Source organism: Lathamus discolor, chromosome 11, assembly GCF_037157495.1.
Source record: "Lathamus discolor isolate bLatDis1 chromosome 11, bLatDis1.hap1, whole genome shotgun sequence".
NCBI classification, from domain to species: domain Eukaryota; kingdom Metazoa; phylum Chordata; class Aves; order Psittaciformes; family Psittacidae; genus Lathamus; species Lathamus discolor.
In genome coordinates, this window is record NC_088894.1 from 230,842 (window position 1) to 251,112 (window position 20,271).

Consider the following 20,271-nt stretch of genomic DNA (forward strand, 5'->3'; position numbering starts at 1 on the left):
GCTCTGGACCATGCCAGCCTGCCCGTTCTTCCCCTTCTGCCTGAACATCTTCCCATGCAACCACCGTCACGGTTTTGCTGGTGTTCTACAGCTAAGCCCATCTGTGGGGCAAAGGCTTGTCCCTTGCTGTGGCAGCAGGCAGTGATGCTCTGCTGGGCTGGACCTGGTGAGCAGCACCCGTGTGCAGGGCTGCGGAGGCAGCACTGACACTCACCTCTGCTTTCTCCCCACAGCTGATCCAGACAATAAGTGTTGTGGACCGTGATGAGCCTCAGAGTGGCCATCGCTTCTATTTCACACTGGCACCTGAAGCCACCAACAATCACCACTTTTCTCTGCTGGATATCAAGGGTAAGCCCTGCTGCACCCTTCCCAGTCATGCTGCCTGTGGGCTGGGTGGCACTGCTGGCCATGGAGAGGGAGGCAGAGTTGTGGGCATATGGTCCACCTATGCCGGATGGAGCTGAGGATCCTCTGGGCACTCCTCAAGGCTCCTTGGCAACCTGGAATGGTGGGACAGGTCAGCTAGCAGTTTGGATTTCCTCGGGGAGGCTCTGCTAGCTTCCTTCTCTGCTGCCGAAGCTCCAAAACTCCTCTTGTGCTGTCTCATTAGGCTTTGTGTTTTCAGGGCCCTTGGTCCCTTTTTTAATGCAAAAACCTGCCTGAAGGCAAGGACACGATGTGGATTTACAGATGAACATGCTCCCGTTTTGAGCATTGTGATTTGTCTGTCTCCAAGGTAAATCCTGGAGTGCCGGTCATCCCAGGTCTTCCGTGGGGGTGGGCAGCCCCTGTGCCTCGACACAGGCTCGGGAGCCTGCAGCAGCCTTTGGGGTTATTTGGGATATGGCCAGAAGAGGCGGATCCGCTGTTAAGTGTTACCTGGGATGTGGCCAGCAGAGCTGGATCCCCTGTTAGCTGGTGGCTCAGGAGTACCACTCCTCTGGGAAGCTCCCAGTTCTTTGCACCTCTGGGCTGGGGGGCTCCCCATGATCCCAAACTGCCGATGTAATCAAAGGCTGTGACGCAGGATTTTTCTGTCTGAGCCCTCGCTTGTGGACTGCAGGGTCAGGCTGCGTGCATGTGGACAGTAACAACCCAGAAAGGTTGTTATCAGGCTGCTTCCTATTTTTGACTGGGGGTTTGGGTGAATTTAGGTGCTGATTGCAGCAGTCAGTACAGGGACCCTTGCAGATACTGGGATTTTATCCAGCCAGATGTGTACTTTCTTGCCAAAGGAGCCAGCCCAGATGGAAACCGACGAATCACATTAAAATACTTCTTTGTTTTCTAAACCCTTTTTTCTTACGTTTTTGCAGTTTCATCTATCAAAAGTCTGATTTAGTTTGTTCTGAGCTTATCAGAGGAACCTTCTGCTGACGTAAGATCGTGCTCGCTCAGTTTGCTTCAGCATTATTAGGGATAGTCAAAATGGAATTTGCACCAGAAAGCTTCAGACACAATCACAGAAGGACCAATAATGCTTTGTGTCCTAAAAAGAGCCACTGTCCCTGACCCAAGTCCCTCCCTGGCACTCGCGGGCAGCTGTTCTCACAAGACCTTTGCTTCTTATCATCTAAGCAAGCTTAAATCCTCCGCAAGCTTTTGCCCCACGCCCAGTGATTAACTTGCTCGAAGGACCTTGTGAAGATGTGCCCAAGCACACCATGTTCCACCCGGCTGCCCATCCGCACCAGAGCTCTCCAGGAGCTCTGAGGAGCATGGGACTGCACTCGCTGCTCTGACCCCGGAGCCGTGGCTGCTGCTCCACCTGCCCAGCGGGAGAGACCTGTCCGGGCTCAGTGGGGGCTGCCGGCTCCCGGTGCCGCACTGGCACCCAGCAGCCACCTGGGAGCGGGCACTGCAGGAGGGCGCAGGACACGGGCTCGTGCGCCGCCGCCTCCTCCAGAGCTGCTGCTCTCTTGAGTGGGATGAGGCTCTCGTTGCACCTTCGTGCTAAACGATCCCACAAACTCTGCATGTGGCGCAACACTGCATAAAATGAGTGAAAGCTGGCATCACCTCCCGCCTTCTGCTCTTGGGAAAACAAATGCTGTTGCTGCAGGGTTATTCCCAGGGTGCTTGGAGACCCTCCCAATTGCCAAGCAGTGCTGTCTTCCACAGCAAGAGGAGGCAGCTGCCTGTGCAGATGGAGGCACCTCTCACTTCTAACACGCATGTGTTTTAGTGCCATCTCCCTTCTTTTGATTCCTTCCCCTTAGTCCATTGAGCACCTAAGCGTGCTCACCTTCGCTCCCTGCCCTCCTGGGTTCCTTTGCTGCATCCTCTTTTGTTCCCCCTCTTGCCTCCTTCTTGTGCATTCGCCCCTCTTGCACTTGGCTCTACTCCTCCATATAAATATCAGTGGTGACAAACTGCTACCACCAGCCCATCTGTTTCTTCGTACAAATTTGTAGCCAGTTTTGAAACGTGATTTATAAATATTGCTTTTACAGCCAAGGAGTGACACTGATGGATGTCAGCACAGATGGATTCTCTAAGCTTTGCTTAAATCCTCTCTTTTGCTCTGCACCTACTTCCCTCGGCCCCTGCAAGGCAGCAGAAAGCCACCTCAGGAGGGTGACTTGTCCTCTGTGTGGTAGAGATCAGCATCTGCTTGGGAAAGCTCCCGTTACCGTTCTTCAGGCAGGACAAGAGCCCCAGGCTGTGGCAGGGCTGGCAGCTGGGGGAGCACCAGTGGCTGCAGCACTGCTGGGCTCTTAGAGGACCCCTCATGGAATGTGGAGGAAGCCTGCAAGGGTTTTTGAGAAAGCCCAGGGTGATGGATGGGGCAGCCTGTCCATCAGATGATGAACTTGAGGATGGAGAACCTGCTGGTAAGTGGGCATATGTGGTGGTCAGAGGGCAGGTCTGCTGCAGCCTGATGCACCATGATATGGTCACGGTGCTGCTGCTCACCCAGACCCCACTGGGTCAGATCCCACTGCAGCCAGAACAGCTCAGAGTGGGGGTGGCCCTTGCAAGGTGCCTGCAGTGAACATCTGCAGCCCCATTCATCACCTCCCAGCAGCACCCGGAGCTGCCTCTGATGCTCCAGTTCAGGGATACAGGAGCAAAATGTGACCCTGCAGGAAACTGCAGTAGCTGGATTAGAGCCACTTTGCACAAGTCAGGCTTTTAGCAACACTGCCATTTCCTGTGGGTATCTCTCCTTCCTTGATCTTGCTCTGTCCAAGGGAGTGCTCAAGCACTTCCTAATTCATCACGCAAGGAATAAATGTGTCATGTGTGGTAACAACAGCCGCTATCCAGAAGGAAGATGCCCAGCAAATTAAGGGCCTTAAGGAAGAGATAAAACTGGAAAAGCTGACCTCACCCAGCTCCTGCTGGTGCAATTCCAAAGGCATTCACCATCCTCTGCCTCCCAACTTGCCTTCTGCTGCATCTTTCTGGCCTGAGAAAATTGATTACAGCAGGATCAAAGGCGATTAAAGCCTGAAATCATATTCTCCAAGAAATGCTAATTGTGTTGAAGGAATGGTAGACAGCATCCAAGCTCAGCAACCTGGAGGGGGTGGTAGATAATATGGAGTGACACATGGAGCTACTGACTCCAGAGCTCAAGGGCTAGGCAAGCAGATGTCTGAACTCTCTGCAGGTCTCATTAAGAGTCTGTAACGGGTGATAGAAGATCAGAAAATCCTAACAATCAAAAGCAAAATGTTAGGATTCCAGGATTGCCTCAGGATAGAGGAAGGCTCCTCCAGCCCCGCAGGGATGTTGTTCTTAGCATGAGCAGCCCGGACACTGCTCTGACAGTGAGGTGAAAAAGAGCATCGAATCTCTGTGGGGCTGAGCAAAGGCAAAGAGCAGGAGTAGTGTGCTCTGGCCCAGAGAACCTGGGAGAAAGAAGAGGTAAAAGAGAAGAATCAGATTCTTCTCCTACAGCTGCTCCTGCCTGGGGCCAGGGGGGTCTGAGCGCTCCTGCCTGGGGCCAGGGGGGTCTGAGCACACCTCCCTGGAGCCGGCGTGCCTGGTCACTGGAGCTGCAGAACGGCTGCCGGAGCAGGGAAATGCACATGCTGGTGGGGCCCCGGAGCATGGGAGAGGGCAGAGATGTTGAAATCCAGACTGGAGGTAGCTTGCTCCCTTCTGGTCTCCTAACACTGTTCAAGATTGAGTTATGGGAAGGATTTATTATTTCTATCTCTGACGCTGCCAAGAGCCTCTTTGGAGAGGGAGTCTGAGACAGAATTCCTGTATTATCCTAGAGTACCACCAGAGTATGTTGCGTTCTTGAGCTTTCCTCTTGCAGCAGTATTGACTGGTCCCTGCGTTCTTGACTCATCTTGATTTCTGGCTTGTCTGCTCCTCAAAGCAGGCAGAGGTGTCATCTCCTGTCTGTCGCACAAGGTGATATGATGTGACATGGGATAACGTCCCTGTGTGGTCAGGAAGAGGGTGGCATAGGAAACCTGCAGAGGAAATGTCAGTTTGTGCAGCAAGATGGCAACGATAGGAAAAGATTTGGCTTGAGGCTTCAGAGAACATATGGCATGACCTTTAGATTGGTGTGACCATAGCACAAAGTGCAACCTTGGAAAGACAGGCCAGGAAAGCATAAACGTGGTGATTCAAATTCATCTGTGCAGGAAAGCTGTGGATTAACATCTGCTTGAATGCCAGTACCACTGCCTGGGAAATGCTGTTCTTCAACCTCATGACCCCCAGAACTGGACTTCAGAGAAAGCTGCTACAGAGGAAGAGATGCGAGAGGTCACCGGGCCGGGCTTGCCTGGCTTTCCACAACAACTCAGGCTGTGCTGATACAAACAAATCTGCGCCAAGACACATCCTGAAGCAGCTGCCTTCGGTCAGCAGCATGTAGAAAAGCAACTGCACCGAGAGAAATTACACTGTTTCATAGGAGGTTTGGATGCATTTTCCCAGATCTGGGCAAAATTTTCTTTACATCTATGGTCAAATAGACTCCTCTGCATAGCAGCAGCAGTGCTTTTTCTGGAGTATTTCAGAAGGAAATACAGAAGAAGTTTGGGAATAACAGGGGTGTAACTATGGGACAGAGAAGAGTTATCCAGGTGCTTAGGAAGCCTGGGCACAGCGGTGGCCAGCAGGGAGGTAGCTAGAGCCATCCCAGAGCCTGAAGTGGACTGGTCTCAGCTGGACTGGGGTCTGACTGGCCAGCCTTGGTAAAGCAACATCATAGGTGAAGGTGTGAAATTCCTGTGGATCTCCCTCCTGTAGGAAGTGCTCACATCACCTTGATCAGGAGGAAATGGTATTTGAAATAGTGTTTTGTAGCTGTAAAGTTTCTCTCTCTCCCTAGCACCAAGTCTGGGGTTATGGGGCAAGACTCAGCCCCTCCTGAGCTGAGGTTTCTCAGAGCAGAGCTGTCTGTTGTGCTGCTGATATATTTCAGTACTAGCTGCTTCATTTTCACTTTGAGAGTTCAGCAGTGAAGATATTTCTTCTTCCCCTACTTGGCGGTGAGGGGGCTCAGCGGAGCGATGTGCTGCCTGAGCAGTCTCAGCTGAGCTGAGGTTAGTGGCTGCCTCTCTGCGACTTGCACATGTATTTCCCCTTGATTCCTAGAGATTGTTTCTAAAAATACGGTGTGCCTTGTGGCATGTCCCTCACAGGAGCTGGAGCTGGCTGCGAACAGAAGGGAAGTCGCCAGCCTTCTGCTGCCTTTCCAGGGAAGCGAAGAGCTGGAGCTGCGCCGGCATTTGCACAGCACTGGAGGGATGCTCCCTGGGTGACTGCGGGAGCTCCCAAGCACAACGGTTTATCACACCCAGGCCAGACACAGGCTGAGCAGCACATGGGGGTACTGGGCTGTGTGCCGGGGGTCCTCTGACCCCAGCTCAGGCTTAGCTACTTGACTGCAGTGGTGGTGCCAGCAAAGGCGAACTTCCTGGGCTGAGGGCCAGAGCCTTGCTCACGCACAGTGAAATGTTCTGTTCCATTTGTCCTGTGGCTTTATCTCCCCTAGTTCCAGACGCCCAAGGCTTATGTTTAGATGGGCAAGCTAGGAGTCAGTCCTTGGCCTCTTGCTAACCTGGTGCCATTAACGTTATTTATCTCTGCCTCCTATGCTGCAGCAAGCTGATCGAACAGCACTCAGTGAGATCTGGTTACCTTTGTATGAAGGATTGGCATAACAATAATTAGTTTCCTCTCTCATCCTTGGGAAGTAATAGGCAGCTTCTCAACAGACTCTGCTGCTGGCGCTCCCCAGCAGCTATGCCAGTTGCCTCTGTGCTGGTGCCACATCTCAGACAAGGCAGCCATGTCCTGCAGGACCTGGCGGCTGCTCAGGTAGAGAGTCGGTGGTCCCTGCCTCCTGTACAGAGAAGCCAGGCAATGCGTGTGGTGCAGAAAGATTGTGCTCTTCACTCTGGGTGATCCCCTCCATGTGCTGGGGACACTGCAGCACTCAGATCACATCTGACTCGAAGCATGGGTCAGTGCTGGGTGTGCAGCCTTGCAGGCAGCGAGCTGACATTGCATGAAGTGTCTCCCTCTGAGGCAAATTGTCCCCAGATCGACTTGTGCAAGTATTTGCCTTATGCTGTCTTGTGCTCTGTGCTCCTAAGGATGTTGCCTGCCTGAAGTCTTCTGCTGTGAGCAGGGATAAGTGAGGTTACCCGGAAAATTCCTTTAGTGGATAAAAGATGCTACATCCAAATGAAGAGTTTTGTCTAGTGACCTGCAGCACAGCTCTGTGTGCATGAGTAAGATCTGATTTTGAGTATCGCCCTTGTGGCATTCAGTGCAGCCTCCTGATGTCGGCTGGTGTGGTCTTCTCTCCAGTGTCCTTGCCTTTCCCACGTTGAGCTCTTCAAGGCAGACCTGGGCTCTGAGGTGAACTGGAAGAGATGGCTTTCTCCGTGTCTCCTTTGTGGTGGAATCAGCTCTCTCCAGCTGAAAGGCTCCACTCTCCCCAGCAACACAGCCATATTCTGACAACACAGAAAACTCTGGTGGGCTGAGTCCAGGAACCTGACAATAGGAAGCAGCAGCTGGTATTTAGCACCATGAGAGCTCAGTGCTGTTCTAGGCACCAGCCTGTGCACAGCTTCCTCCCCTCTGGGCACAGACAGCCCATCTTCCTCCTTCTTGCTGCACTTACCCATGCTGGGCTGCAGCACACGCTGGGGGAGCACAGATTGCCCCAGCTCCTCCTCTTCCAGGCTGCTCTGAAGCAGAGACCAGCCTTCCCCCAGCCAGGGGCAGATGGGCTCTGCTCCACTCTGCTGCAGCTGCAGTGCCGAGGGATCTGCCCTGCTTCCAGGTGGGCGCCTGTCTCCCTGCTCTGCTCTTGCCTTGCTCCTGTGTCTGCCGTGCCCGCATGCTCCCGTGCAGCACCCAATCCGTACAGCAATTTCCATGGTGGCAGGCAGCCCATGAGCCAGAATTAGAATAGATGCCTTTTCCAATCGAAAAGCTGACTGATACAGAAAGGGGCCAGTCCAGCATAAATCAGGTACAATGAGGAGAAAGTCTGTAGACAGCAGCACCTCGCTGTGAGTGCACCAATCTACCTTTTATTAGATAAAGACTGCAGACAATCAGCAGCAACTTCTGGCTGCAATTGTTCAACTACTGTTCAATCCCTTCCTGCCCATTCAGGCTGGCAGTAAGTAGCACACATGAGCAGGGAGCTGAGCTGATTTTCAGTCCCTGTTCCTACCCTCCCTGCTCCAGGTTGTATGGGCACAGCTGCTGCTTGGGTTTGTCTCTGGCACTGGGGCCCTGGAGGGTCCCATGAAGTGGCCGTGTTAATGGGATCATAATGGGCTATGCCGTGCCGGCTGAGCCCCTGAAACTGCAGGGTTTGAGCAGATGGGGAGGAGGATGCTGGCTTGGCTGGGAGGCTTGGAAGGAGCTCTGCCTGCTCCTCAGTAAGTGACAGAGGGTCCTAGGGTCCTCCGGCTGAGGCAGGACCCTTCACCCACAGCTCTCAGGTTTGGAAGCAGTGAATTGTCTACTCTGGTCTCCATGTCAGCAACTGATTTTTATCCTTATTCCTGCCCTGTGCCACTCTTTGAGGGTCTTCTGGAAGGTTTTTCCCTCTCTCTACTCCTACTGCATTGACTGTCAGCACAGCTCAAGCGCCCGCGTGCTGCTGCTCCTGCGTTGGGCTCACTGTGCGCTGGGGAGATGCTGGGCTGCCCAGGGGGACCTGTCCAAGGGGCATATGCTGGAGCAGAGCTGGCTGCCCCTAGCTGCTCGGGTTGCTGCAGTGCAGGGGAGCCTCAGGCTGGCTCCGTGCTCCCCTGTGATGGAGAGGACGGAGGCCCCATCCCCTCTTGGGTTGGTTGCTGGTGCTGGTACAAACAGCCGCTGATTGTCGTGAGCGCGGGGGAGCTCCTGGTGAGTCCTGCTGGCTGTGCTGTGGGAGTGACTTGGCCGGGGGTTTACTTGTTCCCTGCAGACAACACGGCTGCAGTGCACACGCAGAGAGTGGGCTTCAATCGCCAGGAGCAGGATGTGTACTTGCTGCCTATTTTGGTGGTGGACAGCGGCCCCCCTGCCCTCAGCAGCACAGGGACTCTGACCATCCGCATCTGTGGCTGTGACAGCAGTGGGGCCATCCAGTCCTGCAACAGCACAGCCTACGTTGTGTCAGCTACGCTGAGCCCCGGGGCCCTCATCGCACTGCTGGTGTGCATCCTCATCCTGGTTGGTGAGTGCCTGCCTGTCCCCCTGCCTCCTCCTGTCCTGTCCATCCCCTTTCTATCCAGCATCACACAATGAGCACAGGCCACAGGCATGGTGCAGGCTCCTCTGCTCGCTGTCTCCTTGCTGGTAGCTGCAGCGTGGGGACAGGAAGCCTGGCCCTGCCAGCAGGTGACCATCGGGAAGCTCCGGTGTGCACTGGGCTTGGCGGCAGCCAAAGCAGGGCTTCCTGTGCACAGCTGCATGCTGCTGCCCCACGGGCACCGGAGGGCTGCCGGCTGGCTGCCGTGCTGTGCCACAGCAGGCGTCCCGCAGCACATGGGGTATGTGTGTGTTCCAGGGTGGTGGGCAGGGGCAGCCCATGAGGGACGCGTGGTTGTGCTCTTGCCTCGGATGGCTGCGTCAGTGTCAGTGTGCATGAGTGTGCGGCAGGAGGGGCACACAAACCAGAGCACTGCCCACGAAGGGCCCTGCACCCGTGAAAGCTGCTGGCTGCCACTGGCATGGTGGCACAAGCTTGTGCTGGGCCACCACGGGACAGCAGAAAGGTGCAGGGGAAGCGTGGGCTTGTGTGCAGAAAGCCCTCCGGCACCGGTGCTGCTCTCAGCTGACTCCTGGGCCGTCCAGATAGCCACTGGTTTGTGGAAGCCAGCTCATTGTTCAGTGAAGTCTCCTCTCCTTGGCATATCTCTGCTCCCCCCCGCTACTGTGTCTCCATTTAGAAAGCCCTTTCCCACAGGGTGCACTTTACACTGGTTTCATTTTCCGACGCAGCGCAAACAAATTTCTGCCTAATTGCCCAAACGAATAAAGTGCACATCGGTGCTTTAAAGGTGATGGGATGAATGGATGATGATCCAGGACACAGCTGCGGCTCGCCGCTCAGGCTCTGTGCCATCTGCTCTACATTCACCCTCCCAGCATTTGGCTGCTGCTGTGATTCATGCACCCCCTTTTCCTACTCATCCTCTGCAGAATCCATCCGTTTGTCTGTCCAGCCGTGTGTCCATCCATCTCTCTCGCCTGTCTCAGTGGTCACACTACATGAGAGAGGAAGCTCCTGGTTCACACTGGAGCCAGGGCAAACCTCTTTAAGCTAGTGAGACAGCACATGCTACTTGATGAGCCTGGCTGGCAGGAGCCAGTGCTCTGTGCCCGCCAGCTGTGTGCACAAGCCCCTGTGCCCATCTGACCGTCTCTTCCTTTCCCAGTGCTGATCCTTCTGATCCTCACGCTGAAGCGACACCACAAAAGCCACCTGACATCTGAGGATGATGAGGACATGCGGGACAATGTCATCAAATACAACGATGAAGGGGGTGGTGAGCAGGACACAGAGGCCTATGACATGTCAGCCCTGCGCAGCCTCTACGACTTCAGTGAGTTCAAAGGCAGTGACGGAGGGGGGATAGCAGGAGAGGGAGGCCTGAGCGGAAACCCGGCCTCCGAGCTCCATTCTCTCCCACAGTGGGTGCAGAGCCCAGACCTGGACTTCTCGGTGTTCAGAGACTATATCTGCAGGAAGGTGGAGCAGGCGGACGAGGACCAATCTGTGCCGCCCTACGACTCGTTCCAGACCTACGCCTTCGAGGGCTCAGACTCCCCAGTGCCCTCGCTGAGCTCCATCAATACGTGGTCCAGCAGCTCGGAGCAGGACTTCTCCTACCTGGGGGGCTGGGGGCCGCGTTTCCGGCAGCTGGCAGCGCTGTATGCGGGGCGCAGGGCCGAGGAGGACGCCGACGCCTCGTAGCCATCCCGCCTCCCCCGTGAGGTGCCGGCAGCTCCTGGACCGGGCTCTGTGTCAGGAGGGCTCAGCGGGTGCCTCCGGACCGGTGGTGCAGAGGGGATGCAGTGATGGTCGATAGGCTCCTCGGCACCTGCCTCCTGTTCATGGCACCTCCACACAAGAGGCTGGCATTCCCAAAGGAGCCACTGTGGCAGCAACATCTCCTTAATACTGGTCTCTGTTAAAGCACTACACGTTAATTTCAGAAAGAGAAAACCTAATTCAGGAGAGTTTGCTGAGGGTTTCTGCCCAACAAATTATCATTTAAATTGATCTGTTCAGTGAGCCCTTTCCAGGAGAGGAAGAGCAAACTGGGAGCCTTTTGTTGTCTAAATTGTTTTTGTCACTTGAGTCAGAGCATTTGAAGTGCTTTGATTTCTCTAAGAGCTTTCCTTGCAGAGGGAAACAAGCTTTTAGCTTCTCTTCAGCTTTTCCCCACAAGTTCTCTCACTGTTTGGAGTCCTCCTCCCTGTGCATGGGCTCCTCCGCAGCACCCGGCTGCTGGCGCAGGGCGGAGGGAGCATGTGCTGGGGGTGTGTGTCCTGGATCTGGGCTCCAAGGTTATGTTCTGCACTAGAGTTCACTTCGAAACACACTTCACCTCTAAATGCGATTGCATCGCCTCTCAGTTCTTAGACCTTTCTCGCGGTTATCAAAGACACTTGTGATTTGAAGGGGCGCTCTCTCTCCCTCCTGCCCTGCACAGCAGATGTTGTCTGCAAGGTCTTGGTGTGCTCCATGACACTGGTGATGGACAGGGACATCCCCATCACCACCAAGGCGTAGGGGGTGCAGAGCAGCACTTACCCCATGGGTTCTGCAGCCCCTCAGCAGGCTGGGCCCGGTTCTGCAGGGCTCTCAGCCAGGCACCAGCTTCCTACGAAACGCCCCGGGCTGCACAGGGCAGGGGCAGGATGTAGGGGCACCCTGGCCTCCAGTGGTAGGGGAGCTGTGTCCTGCTTTGAGGACCATGCTGTAGGGTGCGAGAGAACCCCAGCTCCTGGTTTGGAGCAATAATTCCTGTTTACACCCAGCTGAGAGCAAAGCATCACCACTGGTGACAGAAAAGCCATCCCCAGGACATGTGCACAAGGCCAGATGCTGCTGGTGCTGCTGCACGTCCGAGCTGGTTGCTGCAGGCTGGGCAGCGGGCCTGTAACTCCACAGGGTGCCCGGTGTGTCCCCAGCCTGCCACACTGCCCTGCAGAAACTGGTACAAGCTCCCGCAGGGGGGGCTGCCTTCACAAGCAGTTTATTTCAGGAGGAAGCTGGTGGGATGTGCCATTGCTCCTCCGGCTCCAGATGATGCTGGGGGAGAGCACTCACTCCCTGCCCTGCGCCTGTCAGCCTGCAGACTCCCGCCGCGGCAACTCGAGCAGTGCATTGAGCAGCACCCTTGGGCAGCTCTCGGCCATGCTGGAGAGCGCAGCCCCTTATCTGTTCATGCTGGGGAAAAAAATCAATTACATCATTGATAGGTAACTGATAAGGTCTCCCAGGCCTGACACATCCTGGGCTTGTCATTGGGTTTGTCCTTTTAGTTTAGCCACAGAGAGTGTTTTCCTCTCCTTGGAGAAGGTTTAACTGTAAATGTACAGCATGTTCATTTTGTTCATTTTTTACTGTGTTTTGTTTCCCGGCTGCTGGTGTTGGTCCCTTGGCTGCAGCGCGAGGCCTGACAGCAGAGAGGGGCAGGATGCATCTTTGCCACGGCTCCTGCCCACTGCCCCCGTGGCTGCCCGCGCAGGAGCTGCAGCTTGGCTTTCACGCTGGGACCAGGAGCTGCTGCTTCTCAGGGTCTCTCCGCTCCCCCCCAAAGGCGGCAGCAGGCGCCTGCTGCAGGCACCCGTGCCCTGGGTGCTGCTGGTTCACTGTGATGATGCTGAGGAGGCAGCGGGGCCGACAGGCTGCTTCACACTGGCTCTGGCCGCACCGCTTGGGAGTAGGAGAATGGAGAAAGCCCTCTCTTTCCTCAGGAATGTGTTTGTGTTTTCCCTCCAGGCTGAAGAGCTGTGCCCGAGCCCCTCCAGAGCTGGCCCTTCCTCTAGCAAAAGTGTTGTGCAATAGCAAGACTCTGTCCGCAGGAGACGGGGTCTGACAGGGTACGTGTTTTAGCAACCCTCCCAGCAGGTTACTCCCCATCCCAACCAGGCAGTCCATGCACGTGCACCTGCAGTTTCATTTCTGTTCCCACATGTGAGTCGGAGGAGTGTGGTGCCCTGCGCTCCCTGCGCCCCGCACACAGCAGGAGGAGCTGGTGGCTGTCAGGGCAGCTGATGGAATCACTTCGGGTTTCTTTCTCTACCCAGATCAAATTAGAAGGTTGATTTCCTCACCCTTGTTATTTTTTTCAAGGTCTTTGTGGGACCTGAAAATAAATTATTCCTTGTCGTCTAGCCTGAGTCTTATTGCCTCATTTTGTCTTTTTTTCTGTTTCCTCATGTTCCACTGCCAACGTGGCCCCACAGGGCCATCCCACAGGGCCAGGGCTGGCTGCTCCCGCAGCACGTTCCCATTGGCAGAATGCTGTTTCTCTGGCTTCTTCCCATTTTTCACTGAAATGCTCATCAAAAAAAGCATCTTCAAGAGAAGGGTCAGTTTTTCTGTCTGAATTTGAAGTAAATGATGAAGAAAAAAATGCCCTTGGCTTTCTCTACCTCTTCAGAAGGAGAAAGTTAAGTTGTGCTTTGAGTAGCACAGGTGCTGCATATGTGCTCCAGGCTGGCCTTGCTGGCCACTGCCCTGGCTACTCCCAGCACTAGGGTCTAAGCTGCTGCAGCCAGTCCCAGAAGCTGGAAGGGGATTAGCATCCTTCATCCTGCAGAACAGCAGCAGATAGAACAAGAGGCAAACTGCACACCAAATGACAAGGTCTGATGATGTATCCTCACGATCTTCCTTTATCAGCCAACAGAGTTCCTTAATGTTCTTTAAAAAGTGCATCTTTAGTGTTGTCTTGAAGTCATGGACAGCCTCGTAGCTCACCAGCTGACTGCTCACAAGCAGTCATTCTGGTCATCTTCTTCCCAGCTTCAGTTCAGCTGAGCACTGTCAGCAGGTTTGGTTACCATGGCCTGTTCTCATGTTGGTAATGGTGTGAATTATGGCAATGTTCAGTTACTGGCTGCAGCAAAACAAGCTCCTTCGTACTCAGTTTTAATAGTGAAATGATGCAAATAAATGACACTCTAGCCTGACCACAGATAAATCAATTGCTGGTGGTTTTCTTGAAGGCAAGGGACTGGGGAATGAGCCACACGCTAACGTACATCAACCTCCCTGGCGCAGGCCCGCAGCTGCACATGCCCTGGCACTGTCAGTGGGGCAGCACGCTGTGGAGGGCACGTGCAGCACAGAGAGGGACCTGCAGTAAACTCAGCGGGGCATCTGTGTAGGTCAGCACGTAGCGCAGGCAGAATTTAAACCTCTCCATAAAGCAACAGTCGTTGAAGTAGCATCTTGCAGTCCTTGCTACAAAACAGACTTATTGATCCCTGAGGTCTTTGAGCATTTCCTTATCCTTCACCATCCCTGTGCCTCCACTCCCATCCTGCTCCCATGATTATTCACTAAATGTTATGGAAGAAGCATCTGGTAACCTTTGACAGCAGCAGTTAGAGGGATGCTGCAACAGAAGAGAGGAGTCTTGAGGCTGGAGGGTTTCCAGACAGGCAAGGTGAGCTGCCAGACCCCAGTGCACGCAGGCTTTCTTCGCACAGTTGCAGCGGACGCCTCTATAGCTGCCAGCCAGGAGGAGGCCTTTCTGAGAACATCGTTGTTAACTTCCCCACACAGCAAGTGTGTCAGCAGCGCACTCACTGCTGTATGCTTCAGGGGCTGCTGTTTGCAGGGAGATGGTGATGGTTGCTATGGGGTTGCACCCCAGGTTTTCAGGCTCTTGGCAACAAGAACTCCAATGTTCCAGCTGCAGCCAGCACAGAAGTGTGCTGTCTTTAAATCCTGCTGTCCTTCTTCAGGCACCCAAACAAGCAGCCTTAGTTATCTTGGGACTCAGGGGATCAGGGGGAATGGTTTGTCCTAGGAATTCCCCACTGACAGAGGAAGTGCCTGCAGTTAGTGTGCTCCTAACAAAGAAAGTAACAAGTGCCTAGCATTAAGGTGATGAGCCTGAGCCATGCAGGAAGACTTGATGCTTGATACAGTGGGGGAATGGGGAGAGCTCAAAGCAACAAATTGCCAGCCAGAACGAGACCCTTAACTACAAAAGAGGAGGATTATTGAGAGCTCTGATTGCAGAAGCATCTGTGAAGATGTTTTAAGAGCTCCATGCTCCTCAACACAGCCCCTTTTGAGGAAATTTTTCTATAGCACTTTCTCTCTCTTCAGCAGAGACACAGCAGCCTCTGGCTCCTTGCTGGGCAGGTTGATCTCCTTGCTTTGGCAGGAGAGGAAGCCAGTCCTGCTCTGTGGACTGGTGTGCAGTGCAGGGCTGTCCTGGATCAGAGCTGGCTGGGCAAACCCTGGGGCTGCTCTGCTTGTGAGCATGGAGTGAAGATTCTTCTTCCAGGTCAGTTTTCTCGCACCAGACAGCCCAGGGGTGCAGCCCCACGGGCCAAGGGCTCCCAGCTCGTTAGTGACACCCAATTTGCGTGCAGTGGGGCAGGGCACGCACAGAACAGGCAGTCGCTAGGCAGAGCAGATTCAGGTAGGAGCAAAGTAGGTGTGTTTGGATGCGACTGCTGCATCCTCAGAAGGTGATGGCAGCGGCTGAACCTGGCCATGCTGTGCCCCGTCCGTGCTGTGCCCTGTGTGCTGACACCCACTGCTCTGGGTGAAGGAAGTCTGCAGGTGGCTGCTTTGCCAGAGCAGAGCATGGCAGCCCCAATGGTGCCACACTGTCAGTGTTTTTGCCAAAGAGCAGCTGCTCCCCGGGTGCCCTGGCTCCTGCGGTGCTCCGCATCCTTCCGCAGGGCTCCTTCCACACGAGTCACCCCCTCAGCACCCACCCCAAGGCAGGACCTTTGCCACACACGATGCAGCCTGTGGCCGTCTGCTGGCAGAGGACAGTGGCATTTGCCACTATCACCCTCTGAACGACTCTGGCAAGGTGAGTGCCCCTCTGCTGTAGGTGGCAGCTGGATGCTACAGCTCCACTCCTGGCCCCAGCACAGAGATACTGCAGCGGTCACCTCTAACGCTGTCACTCCGCTCCATGGCAAGCTCCAGAAGGCAAAGCGTCCGAGCCACCTCCAGAGAGTTATATACAAAAGATGGATGTGATCCACTGGGATCATTAAGGGGAAATGAAAAAAGGGCAGTGATATCTGCACCCCCAGGAGAAAAATACATCTCTGGTAACTGAGTGCAAGTAAGGCTGCGTAAGCCTCCACCTCCTGTGCGCATCAGTAATATACTGCTCGAGAAGGTGATCACTTCTCCCCGTATCCTCTGAGGAAGCTGATCTGTCACTAGGAAGCTGACTCCTTTAACCACCTCTGCCACAGCTAATGTCACAGCTTCCTGAATCCTTTCATTTACCAAGCCCTTGAGCTTCCTTTAGAGTTGGTATCGGACTCTCACTGCTCAGCATATCTGAATTTTGCATTTCTGGTCGCTGTGCTCAGTGCAAAGACAGCAGCCGTGACTTGTTAAGGGTTTCTTGCTGTGCCACGTGCTCCACTTTGTGCTCTCTCCTTGCTGTGGCTCCACTGGCTCGCAGCCCACCCCAGGAGTGTTTCCAGCATCCTGGAGGTGACCTAAGCTTGTGGTCTGCAACAGCAGGTATTCCTCCCACTCACTGGTAGGGATGGGAGCAAGTCTCCAGGCAGCTGTCACAGCTACGTGTTGCCACAGCCGGAGAAGCTTGAGAGAAAGACCATTGACTTTTGCTTGGCTTCGGAGTCTTGCTCCCGGCTGGTCAGTCTGTGGGGCTGAAACCTGCCCCTGTCCTGTGCACGCACCAGGGCACGCGGTGGGGACGGGCACTGCTGCTGCCAGCGCTGCTCCCCGCTCAGGACCTGGTGCTGGGACTCCCAGCAGCTCAGACAGCCCCGGGCTTGTTCCCAGCCTCGTGAATGCGGATTTAATGACAGTGCTTCAAATTCTTAGGGAAAGACCTTGGCCTTTGCAAAGCCGGATCCAGCACAGGTGGGCAGACTGGGAAGCAGCTGGGATACATGGCTATTGCACCAATGCAGCCAAGCAAAGCCAGGGCCCCTGCACAGTAACTGCACAGCCCCAGCTTTACAAAGGGCCTCATTCCCACTGCCTTTGCCACTGCCCCCACCAAAGCTGGAACAGAGGTGTGGGGAATCAGCATCTGCTGTTTAATGTCATGATGCTGGGCAACAAGGAAGGCTGGAGATGGGAGCGGAAGCATTTGCCTCTCCGGTGCACGCTGCCCCCCACCACTTCTGGTGTGTTTGCAACCGGTGATTGGGATGCCAGCGGCTGTTCAGGCATCCCTCATCTGCTGCCAGCCACAGCGAGTGGTTGTGGCTTGGGGATTGTTAACTGCCCTGTCCAGCTACACTGCGGTTTTATGGACATACATTTTTCATGTCTCCATCGCTGCTGTAGAGGAGCTGCTCAGGTGAGCATGAGTTAGTCCAGCTGCTCCCGGGGGGAGCAGACAGTGGCCATTTCTGAGCAGAATGCATCCCCTTAGCTAGTGTTTTAACTGTGGTAACTGAAGAAGTTTTAATCCCTCTTCTGCCAGGGGAAGCACGCACTGCTAACAGGGACCAGGCACCCCGGCTCAGCCTGGCTGAGCCAGCCCGCAGCAGCTTCCTCTGCGGTCACAAGTCATTCACCTTTAGCCAGGAACCAGGCAGCTGTTGAAATCCCTTCACATTGCACGCAAATTAGGCATTAAAAACGCTCATTACAGCCAACATGACACGCCTTCATTATTCCAGAATAATTGTCTGAAAGGCTCAGCTCGCAGCACAAGCTTCACTTGGTGCAGAAATGTGATAAAAAGAAAACAGGAAGTGCAATCAATGCTTGTAATCCTTTTAAATAAAAAGGTACTTGCTGGTAGCTGCCAGCATCTTTAAAAAGCTGTGATTTCCCTGGAGAGAGCCCTTATCAGCTATGACTGCATGTCATTCTGGCTGGCTGTCAATCCATCAGGCTTCAGTGCCACTGACATTAAGAAGCCAGGCGTTAAGATTATCACATTTAGCCATAATGTAGCACAGATTGTGTTGACATTTGGGAAGTATTCCACCACAGGAGCCATTTGACTTCAATATTTTCTTCCCAAAGAAAAAAATGCTTTGAAATACTGGGTGGCGGGAGCGTGCTGTACCTGCAGGGTGCTGGGCAGCCTCTACGCCCCGCGGTGCGCAGGAGGAGTGAGGGCACAGCCGACGGCCACGAGCAGGAGGGATGCTGGTGCCGGTGGTGCTGCTCCATGGCAGCTGCTCGGCAGCTCTGGGAGGCCTCAGCCCGCACGCACAGTCAGGGCATTGCTGACTTTGAAGGTTCAGCACCCAGAGCTGCTGCCCAGCACAGAGGCCACTTCCCAGGGACGCTGCTCCCTCATTCCTTTGCTGCCTCTGGTGCAAAGTGCACTGCACCTGTGTCAGCATCCCCTGTGCGTGCCCTGCAGCCCTGGTGCAGCACCTGCAGGGACCAGGAGAGCGGCACTCTGTGCTCTCTGCTCTCTAAGGGAGAGGGGGATATTTCAGGCCATGCACTGTGGGGAGGCTCAGCCGTAGAAACAATGGTAAATGACCTGAAATGAACTGATTAATCTCTTTAAATAACTGTGAAACCATTTTCCAGAAAAAGTTAATCTACTCTAAATGGCTCCCGTGCTTTTCCTGGGCTCCAATCAATATGTGCTCACTTGCTTTTCATGTGTAATTCACAGTAATTGCAAAAGAGCATTTTCTGAAGAAAATGACACTCTGCAAGCAGAAATGCAAAAAGACACTAGGACCAATTAACTCGAAATCCCAGAACAAGGCTTGCTGTCGTATGCTGCAAATGCTGCAGCATCACAACTCAGTGTCCCGGGTTCCTCTCCAAGAAGCTGCTGGAGGTGTTGGAGCAGGTTATGTCCATCTAGCTTGGCTGGAAGTCCCTGCTGCTTCCAGGTCTGGCTGCCAGAGCCCTGGCCTATGAACATCCAGCCCACCAGCTGCGGAGAGAAGGTGGCTGCAGGATTACAGAGTTGGGCAGATATATCCCTTTCCACCACCACAGCAACAGGCATTACTGGGACAGGGAGGCAGGACTGCTCTCCTGACCAGTCCTACCCAGGGCTGCCTCTGCACAACACCACTTTCCCATCGCCCCGGGGTCACTGTGGTCCAGGATGAGCCCCTGTGTGCAGAGCCAATGTAGCCCAGGTGCAGTCAGATCCCCACATCTGTCCCATCCCCTTCATCTCCTGCTCAGGTTCGCATTTGCGGGGTTGCCCCATCCTTGCCCACCCCGCTAGCACATGCCCACAAAACTGCTCCTGGTCTGCACCCCCAGGGCTAAGGAAGGCTTGCGGGGGGGGGCATACAGGTAGCCAGGTGGATGGGCAGATGTTCCCAGCAGGGCAGAACTCACCTAGGCTGCCCAGCGTGGGGTACTGAGGGCCTGCCCAGCCCCGACACCCTTCCAAGAAGTCCATTGCTTTTCCATCATCTGCTGTAAAACCAGAGCATAATTTTCCAGGATGTCATGCTAATTCTAGTGGGAAAGCTTATTTCTTGTGATTTACCCCTAAAAAAGCCTGGTGACTTATGACTGTGTGTCTGTGGGTTTGCCCATCAATCCAACACAGGGGCTGCAGCCAAGATCTCTGCAGGGCAGGAGGAGCATGATACAGGGACTGAGGTGAGCATGCCACTGTGACTGACATGCTGCTTTTACCATCTGTAAAGTCTCTGACATATTCCTTTTGGCTCAGTGCAGATCCGCACTGCTGAGCTCCAGCACAAATGTCATTAAAACATGTTCTACCCATGGTACCTATAAATAATTGAGGCAGCAGGTCTGCACTGAGCTCTGTGCTGCAGCTTTCTGCTCCTCCAGTAAGGGGGCCTGGGAAGATGACCTTTCCTCCTCCCATGCAGCATCTTTAAAATGAAGGAGTGCCTGGTGCTTTGTCTCCACACTCATTTCTGTGCTGTATCCCCCAGGTCATGCGGGATGCTCCATGGGGCTGGTGGTCTGGAGTGCTCCTAGCAGTGACATGAGCAGGGACTGGCCAAGCTCCAGACCTTGCCCTCCTGCAGCCAAACAGAGGGAGGTGCAGAAAGCTGTATATGGTGCCTGCCTCCACGCACTGCGGCAGGTGGATGGGAGGAGAGACCCTGGCACCCAGGCAGGGGGTCTGGTGGTCCTGGCACAAAGGGCAAAGTGCCACCCCTGATTTGGACTCCCGCAGGCCAGCAGGCACAGACTGTGGGCTGGCCGATGAGCTTGCAGCAAGGCAGCAGCATAGCACACCAGCAGGCACGGGGGACACCAGCATGAGACACCGCCAGGCAGATCAGCCCCTGTGAGTATCCTGGTGAGAGGAACAAGCTCATGCCTTCAGCATCAGGCCCCTGGCACCTCCCAACACGTGGGTGCTGGCTCCCTCTGTGCCTAAAAGCAAGTTGCTTCTTTTCTCCCTTCTCATGACAGCCACCAGCTCCCCTGTGCCAGTGGGAGTCATCAGCAAGCCCCGTGTTGGGAATATGCAGCATAAATACTGAGTGCCAGTAGCACCACTTTGCAGCGCTGGCAGCAAGAACCCCATTGTGACCTGTTTCCCCCCTGCAGCTCGGCCACCCCTTGGCTCCACCGACCTGCAGCCAGGCTGCTTCCAGCAGACTCACGGCTACTGGGGTTCAGGTGAGTGCACGTGCAAG

General features: G+C 54.6%; 1 protein-coding gene across 6 annotated transcripts in view; it reads left to right on the forward strand.

Moving 5' to 3' along the window:
* Nucleotides 1-12,852, forward strand: part of CDH22 (cadherin 22) — a 77,467-nt gene extending 64,615 nt beyond the window's left edge. For 3 of the 6 annotated variants that reach the window (XM_065691442.1, XM_065691441.1, XM_065691443.1), the window contains exons 10-12: nucleotides 234-351; nucleotides 8,420-8,671; nucleotides 9,876-12,852. In XM_065691442.1, the coding sequence (XP_065547514.1) occupies nucleotides 234-351; nucleotides 8,420-8,671; nucleotides 9,876-10,414 (909 nt within the window). In that variant the 3' untranslated portion in view covers nucleotides 10,415-12,852. The remainder of the gene's footprint in view (nucleotides 1-233; nucleotides 352-8,419; nucleotides 8,672-9,875) is intronic. The other 3 variants (XM_065691444.1, XM_065691446.1, XM_065691445.1) reach the window with 3 other exon arrangements.
* The last annotated feature ends 7,419 nt before the right edge of the window (nucleotides 12,853-20,271 follow it).